Below are 22,732 nucleotides of genomic sequence, written 5' to 3'. Positions count from 1 at the left end.
TTTAGTATATTAAGCAGAAAGTATTAAATACATGGATACATTCCACTCACAAAAAATGGCATGTGCTAGGCATAGCAGTCTTGGTCGCCTGAAAACCAGGTGTGATGAAGTGTGAACTGGGACCCCTGCCTTGGCCACTGGCAAGGTTATGAGAGTGCACTTGGGAGGGCAAGGGTGTGAGAGTACACATGTGATGGAATAAAGCTGCTGTCACTGAAGGAACATTGTCACCGATGCACAACCATGGAAGTGGAGGCTGCCCAATGTTCACATGCAGAGTAAGATACAGGGATGCATTTTCAAGCTTCAAGCTTCTTCCTTAGTCCTCAGGGTCCAAGGCAAGGGTCCAGGTTCACACTTCATCACTCCCAGCTTCCAAGCGACCAAGACTGTTATGCCTAGAACATCCCATTTGTTTTTGTGAGTGCAAGTTTATCCAGTTAATACATGCTTTCTGCTTAATATGCAAACTATGGGGCTTTGTGCTCATCTTTCCTTTTTTTTTCCAGTGATTTAAGAGAGCATACACTCTGGTCCAAGAAAAGCACCCCTATAGTTAGATCATGGCAGATTAGATTTTTGGGCTACCCACGTTATTTTCTTTCATGCTAGTGCTTGATTCTCACTTAATCATTCGAATAACATCAGGATCATATGTAGCATATGCCTATTATTGTTTTCCTTTATCATTATTATTATTATTTTTTATTATTATTGAACTTTTTGAAGAATTAGGGAGCAGGAGTTGAGTGTTGTGTTTTTTTTTTCTTTGGGTACTCCATAGCCCAATTAATATAGTTATAGTGAATTTTAATACTACCATACCATAATACTTACGGTGGTGGAAGTAAAAGGTTTAAAACTTGTTTACAAAACCATAACCTTTATAACTCTCACTGTTTAGCTGTACATTATATTAAATGTATTGTACACTTTCAGATATTTTATTGTTTTAACCAGGTATTAGTGTAGTTATATTCCCTGTATTGATTGTTTGCCTTTACTTGTAATGATGGGCTCACGTGTTGTAGTGGCAGTTTGCAAAGTCATGGCTGGTCGATTCTGTTGATGTCAATGCAGGGATGCAGCTAGCCTGTTCCTGTGCAGGAAGGGGACAAGAAAACTTTATGTTCTGAATCACACAGTGCCCAATGCATGTCTCACCAGCCCCTCTATGTTTCATCACAAATGTGGGAGTGCTAATGTGATGAAACACATTTCCTGGGTACTTGAGTGAGCTCTCTGTATATCTGTGAATGCTTTGCCTGCTTGTGTTTGTGTCAGATCTAATAACTGTGTACACAGGAATTGTCAGGTCCTACACTACAGGCAAAAATCATATATTAACCCATGCTGTATGCCTCATGTTTCAACACAAACAGAAACTAACCCAGGAATATGATGATTTATTCTACTACAGGCTGTGTAAATGGGACAAATGAAACCACATGATCAATGCACATCTTATGCAAGCGAAAAACACAATGTGCATTTAGGAATGTTTACAAAACCTTTACTGTTAACATGTATCTCTGGGCAAAAAAAACATTTTTGATAGTTTTGGATAGAGTGGGGAAGAATTATACCCTGTGTCAAGTTTTTTTTTTTTTGTCTGTGTCCCTACTGAAGAGATAAAACCCCAGTGTACTGGTGACCATTGTCATCTAGTAAGTGAGTGAGGAAAGTGCTCAATCTCCGTAGAACACACAGTAATGGCAACACAAATTACCCCAAAGGTACATAAACAGCAAAAATAAACTGACACAGGTTTTACCCTTCACTACTTTACTCAAAAATAAAATGCATTTTAGCTATACATGCAGTTTAAATCTATTTACTATTTGTCAACAGAGTGTAGGTGGTTATAAACAGAACATTGACCAAACTGATTTTGACCAATGTGAGTGACATTCTTATGTTTGCGGAGGGAAAGTAATTGTATGACCTGTTGAGAAACCTTACATAATTGCTATTTCTTCCCCTCAATTTTTTTTTAATTTTATATAAATTAAAAACAAGATTAAGGTGGTTCTAGAAGCAGAAGGTTTTTTTTTAATCCTAATGCATTCTATGCATTAAGATAAAAAACCTTCTGTGTGCAGCAGCCCCCTCATCCTTCCTTATACCTACCCAAGCTCCATCTCACTCCAGCAATAATTGTACGGGAGCCTTAGCTGTCTGGGACTGTCCCTCCTGATTGGCTGAGACACAGCAGTGGACACAATTTGCTTCTTCTGCTGTCAATCAAAGTCCGTGAGCCAATGAGGAGAGAGAGTGATCAGGGTTGAACGGTGGCTCCGTGTCTGAATGAACACACAGAGCACTGGCTCCGCTTGAGTGCCCCCATAGCAAGCTGCTTGCTGTGGGGGCACTCGGCAGGAGGGAAGGGCCAGCGGGGGACCCAAGAAGAGAATGATCTAGGTTTCTCAGTGTAAAACCACTGCACAGAGCAGGTAAATATAACAAATAATGTTAATATCAATTTAAAAACATGTTTATATAACACAAATATTCTGTATCAAAATATGATATTATTATGCTCCATTAATGCAACGTACACCTATATGTAAGAATTCCAACCTAATTCCAATTGTGCTCATGTTTTTATAGAAAAAAATATGTGTTATACACATGTTTGTTTTTAATAGGGATGAGTATGTGTTGTTAGGTTTGGTACATGGGTCATTTGTCAAACCCATCATAACTTTAATCAGATCCCCATTTAAGTCTATAGGGGGGAATCTTAAAAATAAATTCTGCCCATTTTAGAGCTAATGGACAAGGGACAGTAGGATTCCCACAGACATGTTTTGTTTCATTCGATTTTTACATGTTTCAATATTTCTGGTGTACAGTTGGGTGCACCAAAGGTTACGCCTTTTTTCCCCATTGTCATATCTGTCATTACATTTAGACCCCTTTCACACTGGGGTGGTGCGGGCATTAGAGCTAAAGCACCGCTAGTTTTAGCAGCGCTTATGTGCTGTTATAGCGGCGCTTTTAAGCCATTAGCGGGTGCTTTTAACCCCCGCTAGCGGGTGAATAAAGGGTTAGTAGCTCCTATGTTGCGGGGCTGCTTATTCATTTCAATGGCTAGGGGTGGTGGAGGGGCGATGTATACACCACTCCCACACTGCCCCAAAGATGCTGCTTGCAGGACTTTTTTCCTGTCCTGCAAGCACACCGCTCCAGTGTGAAAGCATTCAGGCTTTCACATGGGGGGCTTGAGAGGCACTTTTCAGGCTCTTTACAGGCGATATTTTTAGTGCTAAAATGCCTGAAAAATGCCCCAGTTTAAAAGGGGTCTTAAGGAATCCACTTTAGTAAATTTAAGGCCTAAAGTAAGAGGCAGAAATTCTACACACTAATGCCCCGTACACACGATCGGAATATCCGGCGGACTTTGCAGCGGAGGTCCACTGGACTTTCCAAATGAGCAGACCTGCCCACACACGACCACACACAAACTGTATTTTACGGTGGACCAGGTCCGGCGGACAATCCACCAGTCTTTTTGCAGAGGTCTGCCAGACTTTCCAAATGAACGTGACTTCGGGTACAATGGGACTAGAGAAGGAAGTCAATGTCGCCGCTTTCATCGGCTAGATTGACACCTTGCGAGCCCCATCACCTGGTATGGGTTTTAAGGGTAACCCCTACACTGCAAAACGGTGTGGGGGTCCCCCCAAAGTCCATACCAGACCCTTATTTGAGCACGCAGCACGGCCGGTAAGAAAAGGGGGTGGGGATGAGTGGGGACCCCTTCTGAACCATACTAAGCCATGTGCCCTCGACATGGGGATGGGTGTTTTGAGGAAAGGGGGCCCTGCAGCCCCACGCCCACCCAAAGCACCTTGTCCTCATGTTGATGAGGACAAGGGCCTCTTCCCGACAACACTGGCCGTTGATTGTCAGGGTCTGTGGGCGGGGGGCTTAACTGAATCCAGGAGCCCCCTTTAATAAGGGGCCCCCAGATCCCAGCCCCCCACCCTATGTGAATGAGTATGGGGTACATGGTACCCCTACCCATTCACCTGGGGGGAAAAAGTGTCAAAAAAAATCACAAAACACAGGTTTTTAAAGTAGTTTATTAGGCAGCTCTGGGGGTCTTCTTCCGACTTTAGGGGTCTTCTCCGCTATCTTCAGCTCTTTTGCTGCTCTTTTGCTAGCGGAGGAGCCCGGCTTTCTCCTTCGTCGCTGTCCGGGGGTCTTCTTCCGACTTCGAGGGTCTTCTTCTGACTTTTCTGCACTTTCCGGCCTCTCCCGCTCTCCAGTTCTTCTGCCGGGCTCCTCCGCTATCTTCTTTCAGCTCTTTTACTAGCATTGACCCAGTCTTCTCCTCACTGCCGTCTTCTTCTTCTTCCTTATTCTCTTCTTCCGATGTTGACACAACGCTCTCTCCCACTTTAATGCTGGGGACATGTTGCATGGTGACTTATATAGGCATAAGGGACTGGGTCACTGGGTGATGTTACATGGTGATCCTGACACTTATGATGTCACAGTCCCAGCATCCCCCCTTCCCCAAAGCACCCACCCCCCATGTTGAGGGCACGTGGCCTGGTATGATTCAGGGATGACGCTCGCTCCTCCCCACCCCCTTTCCTGACCGGCCGGGATGCGTGCTCAGATAAGGGTCTGGTATGGACTTTGGGGGGGTTACCCTTAAAACCCATACAGGCGACGGGGCTCGCAAGGTGTCAATCTCGCCGATAAAAGCGGTGACATTGACTTCCTTCTCTAATCCCGTCGTACCTGAAGTCACGTTCAAAATGAATGGACTTTAGTCCGTGTGTGGGCAAGTCCGTTCATTTGGAAAGTCTGGTGAACTAGCACATAGACAAGTGGATTGTCCACCGGAAAGCCGAGTCCAACAGACAATTTTGAGTCAAGTCCGCTGGACTTTTGGGAAGAAAATGTTTTTTTTATTTTTAAAATCAGCATTTAGCATGTAGAGATTTATTTCAATGTATCGTTCTAATTTTTTTCTTAGTTTATTGGAAGGCTATTTCTGCCCAGGTGAATCAATCACAGGCAGGGATGGCAATTAAACTTAGAAGCTACCAAAAAAAAAGTCCTAGGCCTAAACAATACCTTGTCCCTATAGAAAAATAATACTGGGTTCCTTGCAAGACAAAACTACCAGCTCAGACACTGGTCTCACAGAGGTGAGACCTACAAGGAATCCCTACTTGTAGGTGAGAGTAAAGTTAAGAATATCTGTAATGTTAAAAAAAATGCTATTTCTGAAGAGCAGATGAAACAGATTAGGGATTTTTTTAATTAAGGAGCAAGATGCCAAACTGTATCTTAAACAAAATAGGGCAGAAACAGTCTTTCGTACTGCTGAGAGAGCAAAAAACTCAGGTCCAGACCTACTCAGTGTACCACCTGCCATTAGTATTTTTTATTTAATGCAATTTATTTTGAACGCTATTTTAAGATAAGCAATTTTTAAAATAATTTTACTTTTTTATTATTAAAATAGTTTTGGTTATTTGTTTAATAATTAAGGCAATCACTGCCCTGGTTAGGCAAACATGCCAAGTAGGCACAGCAAGGGTGTAAATAAAATGCTTACAAGTGATCATAATAATCAACTAATGGGTGTCAAGTCTTGACCACTGGCACTTGAGGTACTAGTCTGCAAAGCTGCATGTGCTATATCAGAGAGGGCCTTCAACACAGCAGAGTGACTGAAGCTGCATTTTCATAACCCAGGATGAGGTTGTGCAGTGTTTTGGGTACACAACATTTTTACATTTTTATTGGGGGGTTCAAAGGATGCAGTGTGGTGCATAGAATGTAGATTTTGAAGAGACTGTCATCAAGAATCTTCTGATCTCTAAATACTAAAAATTATACATAAAATTACAAATTAGATATAAAATGACAGTGTACTGTTTTCAGTAAAAATATTGAACAATAGTTCTTATTGTGAAGACTAGTTCCACAATATATTAGAACTTTTACAAGGCAATTTAGAATGAGAATTCTGGTAGGTTTATCATTAGGAGATAAAAATTAGAGTATATTATTTCACAGACTCAATGCACACTGTGCGTTGTGTGAAACCTTATCATGCTGCAGTTTAAAAGGAAGGCACATGGCAAGTTTTATCTAATAAATTATAATTAGAGTGTATTAAAGCCATGTCGGATTTTCCTCGGAAAAATGTTAGATAGCAGGTTTTAAAATTTCCGCGGACAAATGTCCGTTGTCAGATTTTCCGAGCGTGTGTACACAAGTCCACTGGACAAAAGTCGTGCTTGGAAGACCCGACGAGCCAGAAGCGGCTGGTCTTGTAAACTAGCGTTCGTAATGGAGAATTAACATTCGTGATGTGCCAAATTATGAAATCTCGAAATGCAGCGCACATTCTCTTCTTCTTTAATGGGATAACAATGAAGCTGCTTTGCTGGAGATACTGATGTAGTTATTGCAAACAAATGTTCAATGTTTTTTTTTTCTAGTGATATCAAGTATAATATATATACTTTTTTTATTTTTTTTTTGGGGAAGTTACCACAACACCATTATCCCGTAGTTTTTAAGTTCAAAGATACAACTATGTTGGTGTCCCTTGTCAATTTTACATTGTATTTTTTTAAATGTAACTGCCTATTCCCAAAAAAGTCATTTGAAGTAAAACACATAGCCAATTATTATTCTCCACAATTTTTTTATTGTGCATTAAAAAAAAGAAAACAAATAAAATTAGACATGCTATCTGCCAATAGAACTTAACTAAAAAGTGCATTCTATCCATCCAAAAATATAGAAAATATACCAAATCAAATCATTATTCAACCAAAAAAATAATATCAAAGCAATAACTCCAAGGCCAATAATAAATAACATGCTATCTCCTCTGATTCTGCAACATGTCTGGTTGACGAACAGCAGTTCAGAAACAAACTGAAAAGCACAAAATAAAAAGCGCAAAATGAAAAACGTAAATCAACACTCACCAAACTTCAACTAACTCGAAATTAGCAGAAGGAGCCCAAAGGGTAGCGCTAAAGAGCTGAAAAACCATGTAGTACATCACTACAGTTGTTATTGTAGGCCAACAGTTGTGTGCCGTGTGTATGCAAGACAGCCTGAACATAACCTGTTTACATGTTCAGGGAATAGCTGAATCTGTGGGGCTCTTGGTGGGATGTTTGCCCACTGAGCACCCCACAATGCACTATGCAGTGCATTCGAGGGCCCTAGTTGGATGAAGCCTTGCACTTGACTGTTGATGAGGTGCAAGGCTTTACCAATTAGGGCACAGAGAACTGTCAGAGCCCTGATTGGATAAAGTGATGATGACTTTGTCCAATCAGGGCTCAGTGCTCATAGTCTCACCTCACACTGTAAAAAGGTTCCTTCCCACTGGAAGCTTTTTCAGTATGTTGTTGGAGTAGAGATAGATAGAGCTGGCCTCAGTTTGCTACTAGTGAGTTAGTATGTTTACTTATTGTGACTGAGTGTAGAGTGTTAGTGTAGTGTTAGTATAGTATGTCATTATAGTGTAGTGTGAGTATAATGTGAGTATAGTGTAGTATCAGTGTAGTGTGTTAGTGTAGTGCAGTATTTAACACAGCATTACCTAACATTTAGTTCTGTATACAGTGCCATATACAGCTTTTTTTTTTTTTTTGGTTACTGCATGGTTTCTTTTGTTTTTTCTTGTCCCTTGCCACCTTTTTATTTTAATTGTCAGCTGCAGTTTTTTGTGACTGCAACACTGGTGTTCCCCTTTTTTTTTATAGTTTTTACATTTCTGTCAGCATCAGTCCTCAATTTAAAGTGCACCAAACACCAATTTCATTCAATAAAGTGCATCCAATCACACATTTTCCAGTTTCCCAGGTCATATTTTGAACAGGACCCACACCAGACAGCTATTAATAAAGCAAAAACATTTAAATGTATTTTTTTCTGCAAGAAAATCTTCAAAATATTTTAGTGACTACATGCACAGTGTTTAAACACACAAACTAACTCTAAATATAGAACTTTTCAGCAACACTATATTGTATGGCAGAAACTAGATCTCCTTGTACTAATACTGTGTGATCTATCTATTTTACTCTGACTGTAGGTATAAGAATTTTCAGAGGCAATGTATAGGATGGCAGAAACTATTCCTCCCTGCAGACACTATGGGGTTGATTTACGAAAGGTAAATCCACTTTGCACTACAAGTGCACAAGTGCACTTGGAAGTGCAGTCGCTGTAGATCTGAGGGGAAGAAGTGAAATGAGTGGAAGCTCTGCTGATTTTATCATCCAATCATGTACAAGCAAAAATTCTGTTTTTTATTTTCCTTGCATGTCCCCCTCAGATCTGCAGCAATTACATTTCCAAGTGCACTTGTAGTGCAAAGTGGATTTGCCTTTCGTAAATAAACCCCTATGATCAGTCTCTACTCTGCCACAAGATTGTGCAACACACAGTGTGCTTGATGTAGGAAAGGCAAATAGGCTGTTCACTTTGCACGATAATTTTCATTAGATCTAATGAATGAGGTGAAGCTCTCTTGACTTCTATCATGTGCGAGCAAATATACAGATGTTTTTCTTCCATGTAAAGGGAATTTTACCACATTCACTAAGCTAAGGGGAATATTTCTTGCAAAGTGAACAGCCTATTTGCTTTTAGGTCAGAAAGTGCTATGTTGGTAATTGGCTGCTGTAGATGCGAACAGCTACATTCGTTTTCCATTTTCTCCAACCTCAAATGAACCCAGAGCTTATTCCATAGGAATTTGACAGTGGTCTGCCTTTTTATCAACTATTCCTATAAAAATATAAAAAAGCAAAAATAAAAATACCTGACATGTCAGGACTTGTTCTCACTTGACGGTTACCTATGCACTTTCTGTATAGACTACTTCTTCAACATAAGAGAACTGATGAGTGTCTAGTTTTCAAGGAACAAAGACCACAAAACACACAGTGTGTTACAGTAGAAGTATCTAAAATATTTTTTAACCTGGTAAAATCCATATCTATTTTCACACTTTGGCTATTGGCTTATTGGTTTTAAAGGTAATTTGTTATTACTTATGATACAGAAATAAGGCATTTTTGGGGAATAAACAAGGCTTTTGTCGATATTGCATTTATAGGTTTTATTTAACTTTATAGACATGTACAATTTGCAAGGACCGGTCCTGCTGAAAATGGACTGTACTGGCACCCACATAAGACAAAATCCAATTCATAAAAGATCAATCTTTATTTACAACACTTTAAAAAATAACGAACAATGCATTAGTGAGGCATTACAATTGGATTCTGTCTCATGTGGGTACCAGTAAAGTCCTTTATCAGCAAAACTGGTTCTTGCAAATTGTATATGTACTAGAACATTTGGATGTGGCATGGGTAGAGGTCTCCTTTCTCTTTTTTTTACTTTATAGACAGGTATTTTAAAAGTGAAAACCAATAAAATATGAAAATGCATTATTTAAAAATGGTTTGATTAAGGCTTATGCTACAAATAATGAACATATTGAAATAAAATAAAATACAAAAAAAAGTTTCATATAAAACATCTTTAAAAATTGTCAAATCAATATCTAAGGAGACCAGGGAGTGGGATGTAATAATTAGAGCTAGTTAAAAACAAAGGGTTAATAGAAGGGAAAGACTTTTAATAAGTAATAAACTTTTTTCTATTTTCATTTTCCAGTTTTCCATACATCATGGAGTCCCAGGGAGGAGCTCTATTATGTATGAGGGGCATCCTCTGTCCTTTACTGCATGATTCGTTTTCAAATTTTAAGTAAACCGCATATAAAATGTTTACTAGGAAAGTTAATCATAATTTTTATTGGGTTAAACTGACCAAGTGACTATTATTGATATAGGTGGAATGTTTTAATGGACTACTGTTACACCACCCCATCTGGAAATCCAACTGATGACATCAGATATGATCTGTTCCTCAGGTAATATGTCTGTAATAAAGATTTTGAAAGTACACAAAGTACATCATGCTTGAGGAAGAAGTTGTACATTGTAGAGTTTTTGTTTAAGTCTTAACTGTAATTATAATATTATTTGTATATGTACTTTGACACTTTCAGGCAAAAGAATGGTATATACATTGATACATATCCTCATTATGTTACATAAATAGGCTTACTTAATAGGAAAATAACCCAGAGCAGCGCATTTAAAAAACATATTTTTTCTGTCTAGTAAAGACTATTCTATAGAACATCGAGAAACTTGATTATATAAACATCAATGTACAAAGCTGGCAAAAGTATTTGCAAGGTTTTTATTGATTCAAAACTATGGTAAGTTTTGAGCCCCAAGGTGAAAATTGTATATGGAAATATAAATGTAAAAAGAAAATACTGAATCCAGAGAATTCAGAGTATCAGATGAACTGAATACAATGAACTAACAACTAAGATCATTTAGATTTTTTTAATGGTTCATTGATTTTATTATTTATGTCATTCCAGCTTTTACGGTACAACAAAGAGCAATGAAAATGGGCCCACTGCAAGTGATCAGATTTCAGTTTAGATAAATCAGTAAGGAGGCAATTTCTGATTGGTTGCTATGGGGTACATCATTTCCTCTCTATGCTATCTTTATTGAGTAAAATAAAGAAGGTCTTCTTACCATTTATTTGTAAGCCTACCAAACACAGAAGAGAACTATTAACACAAAAAGGTTATTCCTCATGTTTGACCAACGAGAAGAGGCAGTTAAATCATTCCATTATATCCCAATCCAACTATGCATTCAGACCTGCTGGTTTACACTAGAGATACAACCTAATATTACAGAGCCATACAGCTTTCGGGGTTCTTTACAATTTTCATTGCAGTGTGTTGAAACCATAGCTTCTATGATATAGGAAACTTAAGCAAAAGAAAAAGTCCCCATTTACAATTGCAAATGGGTTCATTAGCAATTAGCCCCAGAGGGGGTTCCTGACAATTAGTTGTAGGCAGAAACCCAAAACAATGGGAGGCAGACAGCTCCCACAAGTATTCTTGGCCACTCTTGTGTAATCATCCAAGCAGAAATTTCCTGTGAATTATCGGCACTGAACGCAGACTCTCTGTATTAGGAATTTATAATTTGCAGGCAATCGCTGCCATAGAAATTGCATGCTAGTGGTCACAAATAGTTGTAGGAACTGTCAGCCTCTTATTACTTTCCACAGGGCTTCCCATCTGCAGCTATTTGCTGGGAACTACTGCTGGGTCTCCTTCATATAACTGCTAATGGATCCATTTAAAACTATGAATGGGGCCTAAAATGATGGGCTAAGCCGCTAAGGTAATGTGGACTTAACCCCGCTGAACCAATATAAAGCACATTAGAATATTTTTAAAACAGAAAGCATGTCTCACTTCACAATGTCTTACTTCGACACAAATAAATAAGGAGTATACTGTTCATTTTAAGATAAGAGCCAGAAGAAAGAAAATTATTTATTAATGCCCTTACACTATCTGTGCATGGCTGCTAAATAAATAGATAAGGTAAATCTTTGTATGTTTAAACAGATGGTGCAGTGATTGCATTTTTATTTCTAAAATGTTATATCTATAATTATATCTAAATTTCAAATATTTCTAAATGTATTTTTAAATTGTTACCAAAGGATGCACATATATTGCAGTGGGTTTAAAATGGAGCTCCAGACCCCCTCCCCAAAAATATTGAATGTCAGCAGTTACAAATAATGTAGCTGCTGATTTTTAATATTAGGACACTTACCTGTCCAGGGATCCCACAATGTCGGCAAACCAGTTGATTTTCCAATTGCCACTTGGGTGCTGCCGTTGCCGTTCATGGTAAGGTCAACTGGCAGCTCAGCCTCATGGCTTCATGGCCGGTTCCCTACTGTGCATGCATAAAGCCTACTGTGCTTTCTAACTGGCCCAGTGGCAGAGGAACAAGGAGGGGTGCTGAACTTCCAGGGGACCTCACAGCATCTCGTTGCATACCTGCCCCCCCCCCCCCCAAAAGGTGCCAAACGTGGCACCGGAGGAGGGCTGGAAGTAAACAAGCAGAACTGCCACTTTTGAGTGGAACTCCGCTGTAAGAACTAAGGCAGTTTTCTATCACTGATACAAATCCAGAGGAATGAAAGCTTTTGAGATTAGGTATCAAAGCACCACAGTAATTGTAAAGTGATTTTAAGTTTTTGGTTCAGTTACTTCAATACTTACAAAAATTGTCTGTTAGTCTCAGGAGCTTTGAGTGTGATTTGATGATTTGGTGATATTTTGCTGCTTACTATTCCTTTGCTTGGGGACTCTGTCTTGAGGCAGCAAAGCTATGCCTTTACCAAGATGGTTGTCACCGGACAAAGACATGGTGCAGAACAAGGTGTGGTAAGTCAGTAGTGAACAAAAGCTTAGCTGCAGGAGGACAGCTGGCAATACCAGTGACAAGTACTTTTCCCTCTGCCTGCCTTTTTTGGACATTTTTCAATTTACTGCTGCTCATGCAGACATTGATAGCTACTAAGTCTCCTAGTCCAGCAATTAACATGGCATAGATTTACACAGGAAAGCATTATTTTGAGTCCATCCAAGTTCCTGAATTTAACTGATTGCCTGATTAAGTAGGGGTGTTTCTGGCCCCTGAAACACATTCGCTGTGTGGTTGCTTTTAGTGTGTGCTTATGCTGGTTCTCAAAAGGTATATAGTATACTAAAAGACTAAAAGTATTATTTATGTGTTGAAAGAATGTGTTAAGAATGGAAAAAGTAGCATATATAAGCACACTTACCATGCATAAATATAAGAGGTGTGTGCATACATTTGTAAACATTTGGAAATTGTGGCTGGTCACAAGAGCTCTTATTACATTAGATCACAGAAATGTCACTTACCTATTTTTTTTTTTTTTTTTAAGGTCGTCAATTTTTCAAATTATACATGATTAAATTCAAGGTGTACTTGGTAAAGTAGCCACTGGGGTTGATTTGCTAAAGGAAAATAGACTGTGCAATTTGCATACACTATTTGCCTTTGCTCTTTGCAAGTGCAGTTACATTCATTTTCCTGAGAGCTTAGTGAATGTGGTGAAGCTCTGCTGATTTCCATAATCCAATGATGTGCAAGCAAAATTGAATTATTTTATTTAATTTGCACCTGAGTGAAGCATCACCAGATTCACTAAGAGCTGGAGAAAATGAGTGCCACTGAAGTTGAAAAGTGTACACTCTATTTGCCTTTAGTAAAGTAATCCCACTAAATGTGCTTTTCTTCATTAATTTGTTGGAAGGTTGTATATAACTAGTTAAAAACTGTCACAAGCTAGTTAACCCTTCTCTATTAACTAAAAATCTCATAAAAATTCATGTATCAGGCAGTATTTAAAATGAGTTTGTTATACAACTATTTTAATCTTTGAATTAGTTATATAATTTTACATTTTTTGATTATATTTAAATTTTTTTACTACAAAGCTGTGATAAAGACCCACAGACAACAATATTTGAAAATGGTAAAAGCCAGATGGGAAGATTTTCTTTTGAAGTGTTCCGATTTGTCAAGCACAAGAACCAGAAAATGTCCACAGTTTTCTTGCATTGTGTCACAAAGCTCTGCCGATCAGACGACTGCCCTTTTCTCACACCTGTAAGTTATCAAATATAGTTTTTACTATGAAAAAAATGTACATTGCTGTAAGCTATGATACTTTGCTAACTGCCTAGAGGATGATTTGCCAAAGCATATACAGCTTGTATCACTTTTGAAAGCTTGTGCTTAATTTAAACCCCTTTGCGCATAAGGGTAAAACAAATGTCAATGCCTAAACACAAATTTGCAACTTTGTGTTAGTAAAATAGCACATATCACCACAGCTACTTTGTGCATCCAGGTGGATTATACATTGTTTTTTTAAGGACAAATTTTCAGCTGGTAGTAAAGGGTAATGGATATCTCCTGATCTTTTATTTATCAAAGGAAAAATGGCCCAAATAGTAAAAAAAAATTGTAGCTTTATAATTCTTGTTATTACCATAACCTACCATCAAAGAAACACCCACTATCAATCTACTGCTCTGCGCGATCACAGAGAAACCACATATGTGTATATGTCAGTATGGGCTGTACCTGTAGTACAGAGACAACAGTGCACATTCTTCTTTTTCTTTTATCTTATCTAAGACACGCTAACTCTTAACTGACACTAATACTAATTTAAAGAATGCTTTTTTATAAAAAAAAACCTGCCCAAAATATACCGACTAATACCTTTGACCCCGGCCTTTACCTTTGACCCTTACTTGATCCAAACACTAACTTTGGCACTGACCTAGATCAAACTTTGATCTATGTATTTTTCTTTATATTTTATTTATTTATTATTATTTTTATTATTATTATTTTTTATACACAGTTTTTTTTCTCTCTCAAAAGAGAGAGAGAGAGAGAGAGAGAGAGAGAGATAGAGAGAGAGAGAGAGATGCAATGGGGTTGATTTACTAAAGGCAAATAGACTATGCACTTTGCATAGCGCAGTTGCGCTCTGCAAGTGCAGTTGCTCCAGAGCTTAGTAAATGAGGTAAAGCTTCACTTTGTAAAGAATAAGCAACTATGTGCAAGGAAAACAAAAAAAACAGCATTTTTGCGTGCACATGATTGGATGATGTAAGTCAGCAGAGCAGCAAGTCAGCAGAGAGTGCAAAAGTCTATTTGCCTTTAGTAAAACAACCCCAATGTATCTTTCCTCTATATTTACAGAGAGAGAAGCACAAAGGTGATCTTCACAGTGACTGATCACTGTGATAGCAAATCAGAGGCAACCACAGCGATCAAGTGACTCAGAACCAGGAGTTCTGGGTTCTAAACTTTAACACGAGGGTCCCCGGTGAGACCCTGGTCTCTGTGCTGGGAGAGCATTGTGCAGTGCGATCCCAGCACAAAGACAGATAAGCATATATGCGACCCCATGGAAAAAAAAGTTGAGCCGCATATATATGTAATGTCGGCGCAAAGGGGTTAAAACACCCAGGATCCTTTTTCAGATCTGTCATGAATGGCTTTCCATCTGTTATTGGCCCACAGGAATCTCATGGTACCTGGCTACCTGTACCATGTGATTAGCTGTAGCCAATCACAGATCAAAAATATAAGTGAGCTGTTCATGACTGCTAAAACTATTGCTTATTCAGGGATCATCACTGTATAAGCAATAACAATGTAAAAATAATCTCTGATCACCCCTCCAAAGTAGTACAGTGTCTGTTTTTACAAGATATAAAAAATATAATGTATAATATATATATATATATATATATATATATATATATATATATATATATATATTATATATTATATATATATATATATATATATATATATATATATATATATATATATATATATACCATAGTTTATAGACGCTATAACTTTCACACAAACCAATTGATATATACTTTTTTTTTAACCAAAGACATGTGGCCGAATACATTTTGGCCTAAATTTATAAAGAAAATTCTATAAAAAAACTTTATATACTAAAAAAAAAAAACCCATGGTGATCAAATACCACCTGAAGAAAGCTCTATTTATGTAAAAAAAAAAAATGTTATAAATTGTATTTGCATACAGTGTTACATGACAGCACAGTTGCCAGGTAAAGTAGCACAGTGCTGAATAGCAAAAAAATCCTTAGTCACAAAGGGAATAAAAGCTTCCTGAGGTTAAGTTTTTAATCTAGCTTAATAAATTCATCTTCTGCTAAATGCACATAGGCACAGAATGTAGACACACATCAAACATTTGTTTCTGTTACTTCTGTTACTCAGAAAAGGTCCTCCAGAATTTCCCTGGTTTTATTTTGCCGCTAAATGTAATATTCTAGTATTGTTCTACTTGTAGCACTCCCCTAGATAGGCTTCTAGAAAAGCAAAAAATAAATGCTGTTTTATTTTGGTTCCCCTGTAATCAGTGGAGCAGTTTGTGATTGCTTTGGGTTGTTTTAGGCTTCACTGGTTGCAAATTTGACTTATTTTCTCTACTAGAGAATTTTAGTATGTAGTGGGTTGGAAGAAGTAAATCAACAGTCTGAATATTCATGTTGTCTCAGCCAATCCCTGGTGGGGGGGGGGGGTGCCCCATATGTGGCTACATAAATATCATGGGGTATGAGGCAGCCCTGTTCTTGTCCAGGAGCAGATGTTTTCAAGCTGAAGGGTTGCTGCCCTGCTGGGCCACCCAGCTGGGTTCTACCTGCACTCATCAAGGTCCCAACTATGCTAGAGCTAGGGGACCTGTCTTGCTTAAGCATCTGGAACTGATTAGGTGATTTCATTCAGGATCCAGTCTGGACAGTTCACGGGAGAAATGTCTGGCTGACATTGGATGGAGGCATCCAAGTATCCTGGGGAATTGTGAGTACAGACCTGAGTGTAGTGAACTTATTGACTGTTCGCTGCTACCATCCCTTGTTCACCAGTGCCAGACCTTGCTTGAATTAAGACATTTCCTAGGGTGTCTCAGTGTTGCTCATTCTCCCAGCTGCTACTAAAGTGACTGAACTAAGATGGGCCTTTTCAGGGGTGAGCACTACATATTTATTGTGCTTGATAGTTGGACAGAAAACACAGGTGACATGTTTGGTGGATCCAATTGTGTCCTTTATCAAAACAATAAAGTTTGATGGCACCTAATGTTCACCATGGCATATTACATTAAGGACTTTCATTCTTTTGACTTCCAGGCTCAGCCCTGCTCCCTAACAGGTACTTGAAGCACATCTTCATGCTCCTAACAACAGCTTGGATTCTACTATCTTGTAATTGATTGCCTCCCTTTGTTACATCCTACATTTTGTTTCTGACATACCCCGTTACCATATAATGTTCATTACTTTTTAAAATGATCTTGCTCCTATATTTTGTTGCACATGAAAATATATGAACCTAACCTGTGCCATTTACTCACACAAGTTACATAAACATTTAAGCCCAAATAGTTTGTTACCTCATGCCTCATTACCTCTATTAAATAGCTTTTAAGTTTTTATTGATATTCTCATGAAGCTGTGTGCTAAATTGGACTATTTCTTTGCCTCCTTACCTTCTGCTGCCCTTGGAAAGCACATCTCAAAAATTAAAATGCACATATTGGGTTCTAACTAGCTTATTTCAACCATGGCTATTAGAGAACAGCTGAGGGTGCAGCATAAAACAACATTCTATTTATGTCTCCTAGGCCAGTCTCTCTTAATGGAGGTTAAGGTATATACAGTCCAGGGGCTAAGGTAGGCAATAGCAAACGGAAAAAAGGTTTTCTAACCCATCCACTCCGTTGTTTTGGTTCCTGATCATCCAATAAAGACCATATCAAAAGATGGTCTTCACTTATCTATGGACATCTTAATTCTTCCATTGGTCTTTACACACTAAAGCATAGTATTGATATCACTCCTCATTAGTAGCTAAAAAATTCACAATTTAATCTAAAGACGTCTTATTTTCCTTATTTTCTGTATTTATATATACCAACATGCAGTCTTTATTAAATAGATTGAACCATCCCCATCAATCCTTGTGTTTCACAGAAACCTTCAAACTTAAGTGTCATCCCAGTGTATACTTTAAACATACACACCAGTGGCAATTTGAGATTATGCCAATGAACCTACAAGTATGTTTATGTATTGTGGGAGAAACCAGAGAATCTTGAAGAAATATCTTCAAAAAAGGGATTAAAATCTAGGCTCTTTTAAAACCTACTACTGTGTGTTTGTGTGTGTGTGTGTGTGTGTGTGTATATATATATATATATATATATATATATATATATATATTTCATAATTTTTTACTGTAAACCAGTGGAGTTATTGCAAAACACCCATAAAATCTCATTTGTATCTAGGTTGTATTTTTTTTTTGCTCACAATATATGTTAGTGTAATCATCGTTTCTGAATACAATATGTGATACACACCTTATTTTTAAGCCATTTTAAAGATTATGACTTTTTTGGAATGAGGTTTCCAGATTAGTATACACAATAATAGGGCCACTCAGTTTCAATTAGACATATTCCATCATGTACTAGCTATGCCTTTAGATTATCTTCAAAACCAGGTACAGCAGCTCATAAACCACATCCTTATTAAAGCAAATTGTCTATTAGGTATGCTCTGGAAAATCCTTCACCCCGCTATAACTCTGTTATATGAATTTGCAATAACTGACAGCTTGAACACCACAGCTCGGATAAATAATAAATTGAATTTTTTTTTCAGTAATGACAGGATACATTGGAACATTCTATACCCCAATGACTGATGGTTTATATTATAATGGAAATGGATAATGCTAAAAGATTGGTTTACCTGTTAACAGTTATTAGGTTGTGCTGTTTATATTTTCTGTTTCCACTTTTATTTTCACCATTTTAATTCCTTGCAGACTTATTAGCTTGCTATTCTTTTGACTACGCCAAGTTATATTGAAATGAAACACAATTTAATGTGATAAACATAAACTTTATGCATGTAAGATTTGGGAAAAAAAGAGTAAAAATGTAAAATGATGCCAGTTTGTAGAATGCAACAAAAAATTATTTAAAACATGATATTGCTCAGAGAAAGAAAGTAGGAGATTAGTGGTGGCAACCAATTGTCAAGTGCAGGTCATAAGCTGAAACATTTGTGCTAAGGTTATTTATGTTTTTCAAGGACTAAAGCATTTTCTAATAGGCCTGTTTTGCAATAAATGGACAAACAATGTGGTGTTTAAGCAGTAACTGTTTTTCAAACAATCCTCTCACCATAAAAAAGATCCAGCTTTCATTAATGCTTGAATAGTTAATATGGCTTTGCTTAGTAGGCCAGGTGTAGTAAAGGTAAGCTTCTGCAGAAACTATAGTAATGAAGCTGAGAAAAAAAGAGATGAAATAGAAAACCTGGGAAGCAAGCAAATTAATATATATAACTATAACCCTCAAAGCAAGGAATGTTATATTGCCTTGGTTTTCAGATTGGTCCACATATCTGCCAATTTGTCTTGTACAATACAGATGTCCAGTTTAGCATGAATCCAGTTGATGGAGGCTTGAAAGACATACAGTATGGATTATCTCCTGGATACATTCAACATGGTATCACTAATTATAATAGGGGGGGGGGGGGGTAGAGTGGTTTGTTATATTGGTAAGGAGTATCCATATTTTTGATAATAAATGTTTCTGATGTTTTGGGTGCGCGTATGTTCTCCTTGTTCTTTAAGGTATATCAATAATGTTAGCGATTATTTGGTTTAAAAATGGGGATGTGGCAAATGCAATTTTATTTATTGTTTGGGCAAATGCATATATAATTACAATACATTTTATCTATATCTGCTTCCTCCCATTTCTGCCCCTGGTGTCTTTTTTTTTTAATTTTTAATCATTTTTAACCACCTTTGATTCACTGGGAATATAGTGTACAAGCCCAAGAAACTAACTAATCTATGATCCATGAGTATATTCTACCAGATTGCAGTCAGTTGTGAAGTTGAAACTGGTTTTGAATTGAATGCTCCTTTGGATGAGCGAAATACACAATTCAACTGAAGTTTTTTGGCCATGTTTGATCGGGGTAATTTAAACTCCACCCTTTTGGGTAATTAAAACCAGCAGTTTATGTCTTTGATTCTTTTGTGATTTCCACAAAAGCAAATCAAATATTTTATCACCCGTCTTTAACACCCCTTCCCGTCCGTAGGATGTCCTGGACTTTGAGTAGAGATATCTGAATGATGCTTGCAGCTGCAGGCACCATTCAGATATTTTTTTTTCTCAGTAGGCGATTCCCTGCAAAGTAAAAGTTATCATAGTAGCGGTTTACAGGAGGCGACGCCCCTGCCCTCACCACCCACCAGTGCTTCTCCTGGCTCGCCCGTGAGATCGAGGAGCTGGAGAATGAATCCATCGGCAGTGGTGGTTTACCATAGAGCTGACTGTGGACCAGAAAGTCCTCAGCCATCTCTATGACCCTCAGAGGCTGGAAGTGACATCATGATGTCACTTCCGGTGCCAGCAAATGTAAGCACTGCCGTTTTTTGCTGGGAAATGTTTTTTTTTTATCTCAGACTTTCCAGCATAGAGGATAGATCTGGGGACTTATGGACCTATGATCTCTCCATAAAGGGGACCTGTCATGCCCGTTTCCTATTACAAGGTATGTTTGCATTCCTTATAATAGGTATAAAGTGATAAAAAAAATCAAAGGGAAAGTGTAAAAAATAAAAAATAAAATAAACAATCCTTTTTCTTTTAAAGTGCCCCGTCCCCCCGTGCTCGCACACAGAAGCGAACCCATATGCCCCTGTCCCCTTGTACCCGTATATGTAAATGACGTTCAAACCACACATGTGAGGTATCACCGCAAACATTAGAGTGAGAGCAATAATTATAGCACAAGGCCTACTCTGTAACTCTAAACTGGTAACCTGTAAAAAAATTAAAATGCAGCCTATGGAGATTTTTAATTACTGAAGTTTGGTGCCATTATACAAGCGTGTGCAATTTTAAAGCGTGATGTTTTAGGTATCTATTTACTCAGAGTAACATCATCTTTAACATTTTACAAAAAAATTGGGCTAACTTTAATGTTCTTTTTTAATTCATGAAAGTTATTTTTTTCCTAAAAATTTGTGTTTGAAATATTGCTGCACAAATGCCTTGTGACATAAAAAATTGCAACTACTGCCATTTTATTCCTTAGGGTCTCTGCTAAAAAAAATTATTAAATAACTTTGTATCTGTACACTGGCAGGTATACCATTTAGTACAGGTAAAACATTTGTTTTTCACATTAGGATTAAGTTTGAACCCACCATAAAACTATTTTCATTCATTTATTTTTTCTTATATTTATCATTAAAACATAAAAAAAGTAATCTCCCTTTATTACATTACCTCTTAATATATATATATATATATATATATATATATATATATATATATATATATTTATTTATTTATTTTCAAACGTAGGTTACTTTATTATATTCATAGTCATATTGATTGCTATTTCGAAACAGCAAGACAAAAAACCCTTCTGTAAAAATACTGCAATTTTAAGAAGAAAATGTGATGTTAATGGTGTATGCTATTTAACCCCCCACAGAGCTGCCATAACAGAGAAAGAAGAGATGTACATACGAAGACTACATTAACACCCCAGGGTCTCTCCGGAAATGCTGTTGTATCTGCTGGGCCAATCATCACAACAAGTGGTAATACATTTTGTCATTCCTTCAAATTAAAATATTTTCATTCAACCAGTAAGTCTATCTATCTATCTATCTATCTATCTATCTATCTATCTATCTATCTATCTATCTATCTATCTATTTTTTCTTTCCTTCCAATCAAGTTCAGATTTGGGAAAAAAATTAAGGTGGAGACAGACTGCTGTATATTTTAATATCTGATCAGCTTTCGGGAAAAATTTAATCAAATGCAAAATAAACATTTTTTACTGTATATGAGGTCAATATATATCTGGTCATGTATCCAATAACAACAAAAATTACAATACAGGCACCGTGAAGTGCATGTATTTATCAGGCATGGCAAATACGAAAGGTAGGAAATCTAATTACATGGTTTTTACACTTTTGTTACACTGGGTTTCTATTATGCGATAATACAGTATTGTTCCATAGGCTTTCTGCTTATTCACTCTTCTAGCTACCTATTTACCGTTAGAAATATGTCCTCACTACCTGACCTAAAGACAGGCACTGACCACAAACCATTGCAAAAACCTGCAAACATTTTTGACTAGAGTTACAGTTTAATAAAAAAATAATAAGAATAAAATTTGGATCAGATCTTAAGGAGTCACTTTTTTTAACAGAGCTCTTTGTGTGTCCATGGGTCCCAGACACCCATGCTCTCTTTATAGTGCTTTTAAGCTATACAAGTCTATTACAGTGATAGTAAAACTTTTAAATTAAAATAACAAACATAGAACAGTTTCTGAAAAACTAAGATATGCAGACCCAACATGGCGCTGTACTCAAAAACAGCAATATCTCATAAATGACAGTTGCCAAAGGTGAAATTAATTAAAAAACTTAGAATACATTTAGATTAGTCCCAAATTATGAAAGTCTACATAAATGTGTATGAAAAGATCCTCTATTAGTATCCACAGATCATCCACAAGATATTTTCCACTGTGCAGTGCTTGTGATTGCCACTTCTAAAGTGCAATTTATCTCACCAGAAATCCTCACATGAAAGATAATCTTCTCAAAATGATTTGTTAATATGGTCAGCTCCCAACATTCCATCAATTTTCCTGCTCCAAGTACTAATACCTCTTTAACCACCTCAATATAGGGCACTTACACCCCCTTCCTGCCCAGGCCATTTTTCAGCTTTCGGTGCTGTCACACTTTGAATGACAATAGCACGGCCATGCTACACTGTAACCATGTGAAACTTTTATAATTTTCTTCACACAAATAGAGCTTTCTTTTGGTGGTATTTAATCACTCGTGTTTTTTTTTTCCTAAAAAAAAAAGTAAAAAAATTTAGAAAAAACATTTTCTTAGTTTCTGTCAGTAAATTTTGTAAATAAGTAATTTTTCTCCTTCACTGATGGGCGCTGATGAGGCAGCACTGATGGGCACTGATAGGCTGCACTGATGGACACTGATGAGATGGCACTTATAAGCATTGATGAGGCAGCACTTATGGGCACTGATGAGGAGGCACGAATATGCCACACT

The 22,732-nt window shown here is 37.4% G+C and overlaps 1 protein-coding gene across 1 annotated transcript in view; it reads left to right on the top strand.

The window, feature by feature from the left end:
- Positions 1-22,732, top strand: part of LOC143984399 (zona pellucida-like domain-containing protein 1) — a 198,384-nt gene that overhangs the window by 114,909 nt on the left and 60,743 nt on the right. The window contains exons 7-9 of the mRNA XM_077484603.1: positions 9,866-9,946; positions 13,448-13,619; positions 21,118-21,226. Coding sequence (XP_077340729.1) covers positions 9,866-9,946; positions 13,448-13,619; positions 21,118-21,226 — 362 coding nt within the window. The remainder of the gene's footprint in view (positions 1-9,865; positions 9,947-13,447; positions 13,620-21,117; positions 21,227-22,732) is intronic.

Source organism: Lithobates pipiens, unplaced genomic scaffold (genome assembly GCF_037356315.1).
Source record: "Lithobates pipiens isolate NorthernLeopardFrog02 unplaced genomic scaffold, aLitPip1_a1.2 Scaffold_16, whole genome shotgun sequence".
Lineage (NCBI taxonomy): Eukaryota > Metazoa > Chordata > Amphibia > Anura > Ranidae > Lithobates > Lithobates pipiens.
The sequence above is the reverse complement of the archived record's forward strand: the minus strand, read 5'-3'. Positions and strand labels throughout refer to the sequence as shown.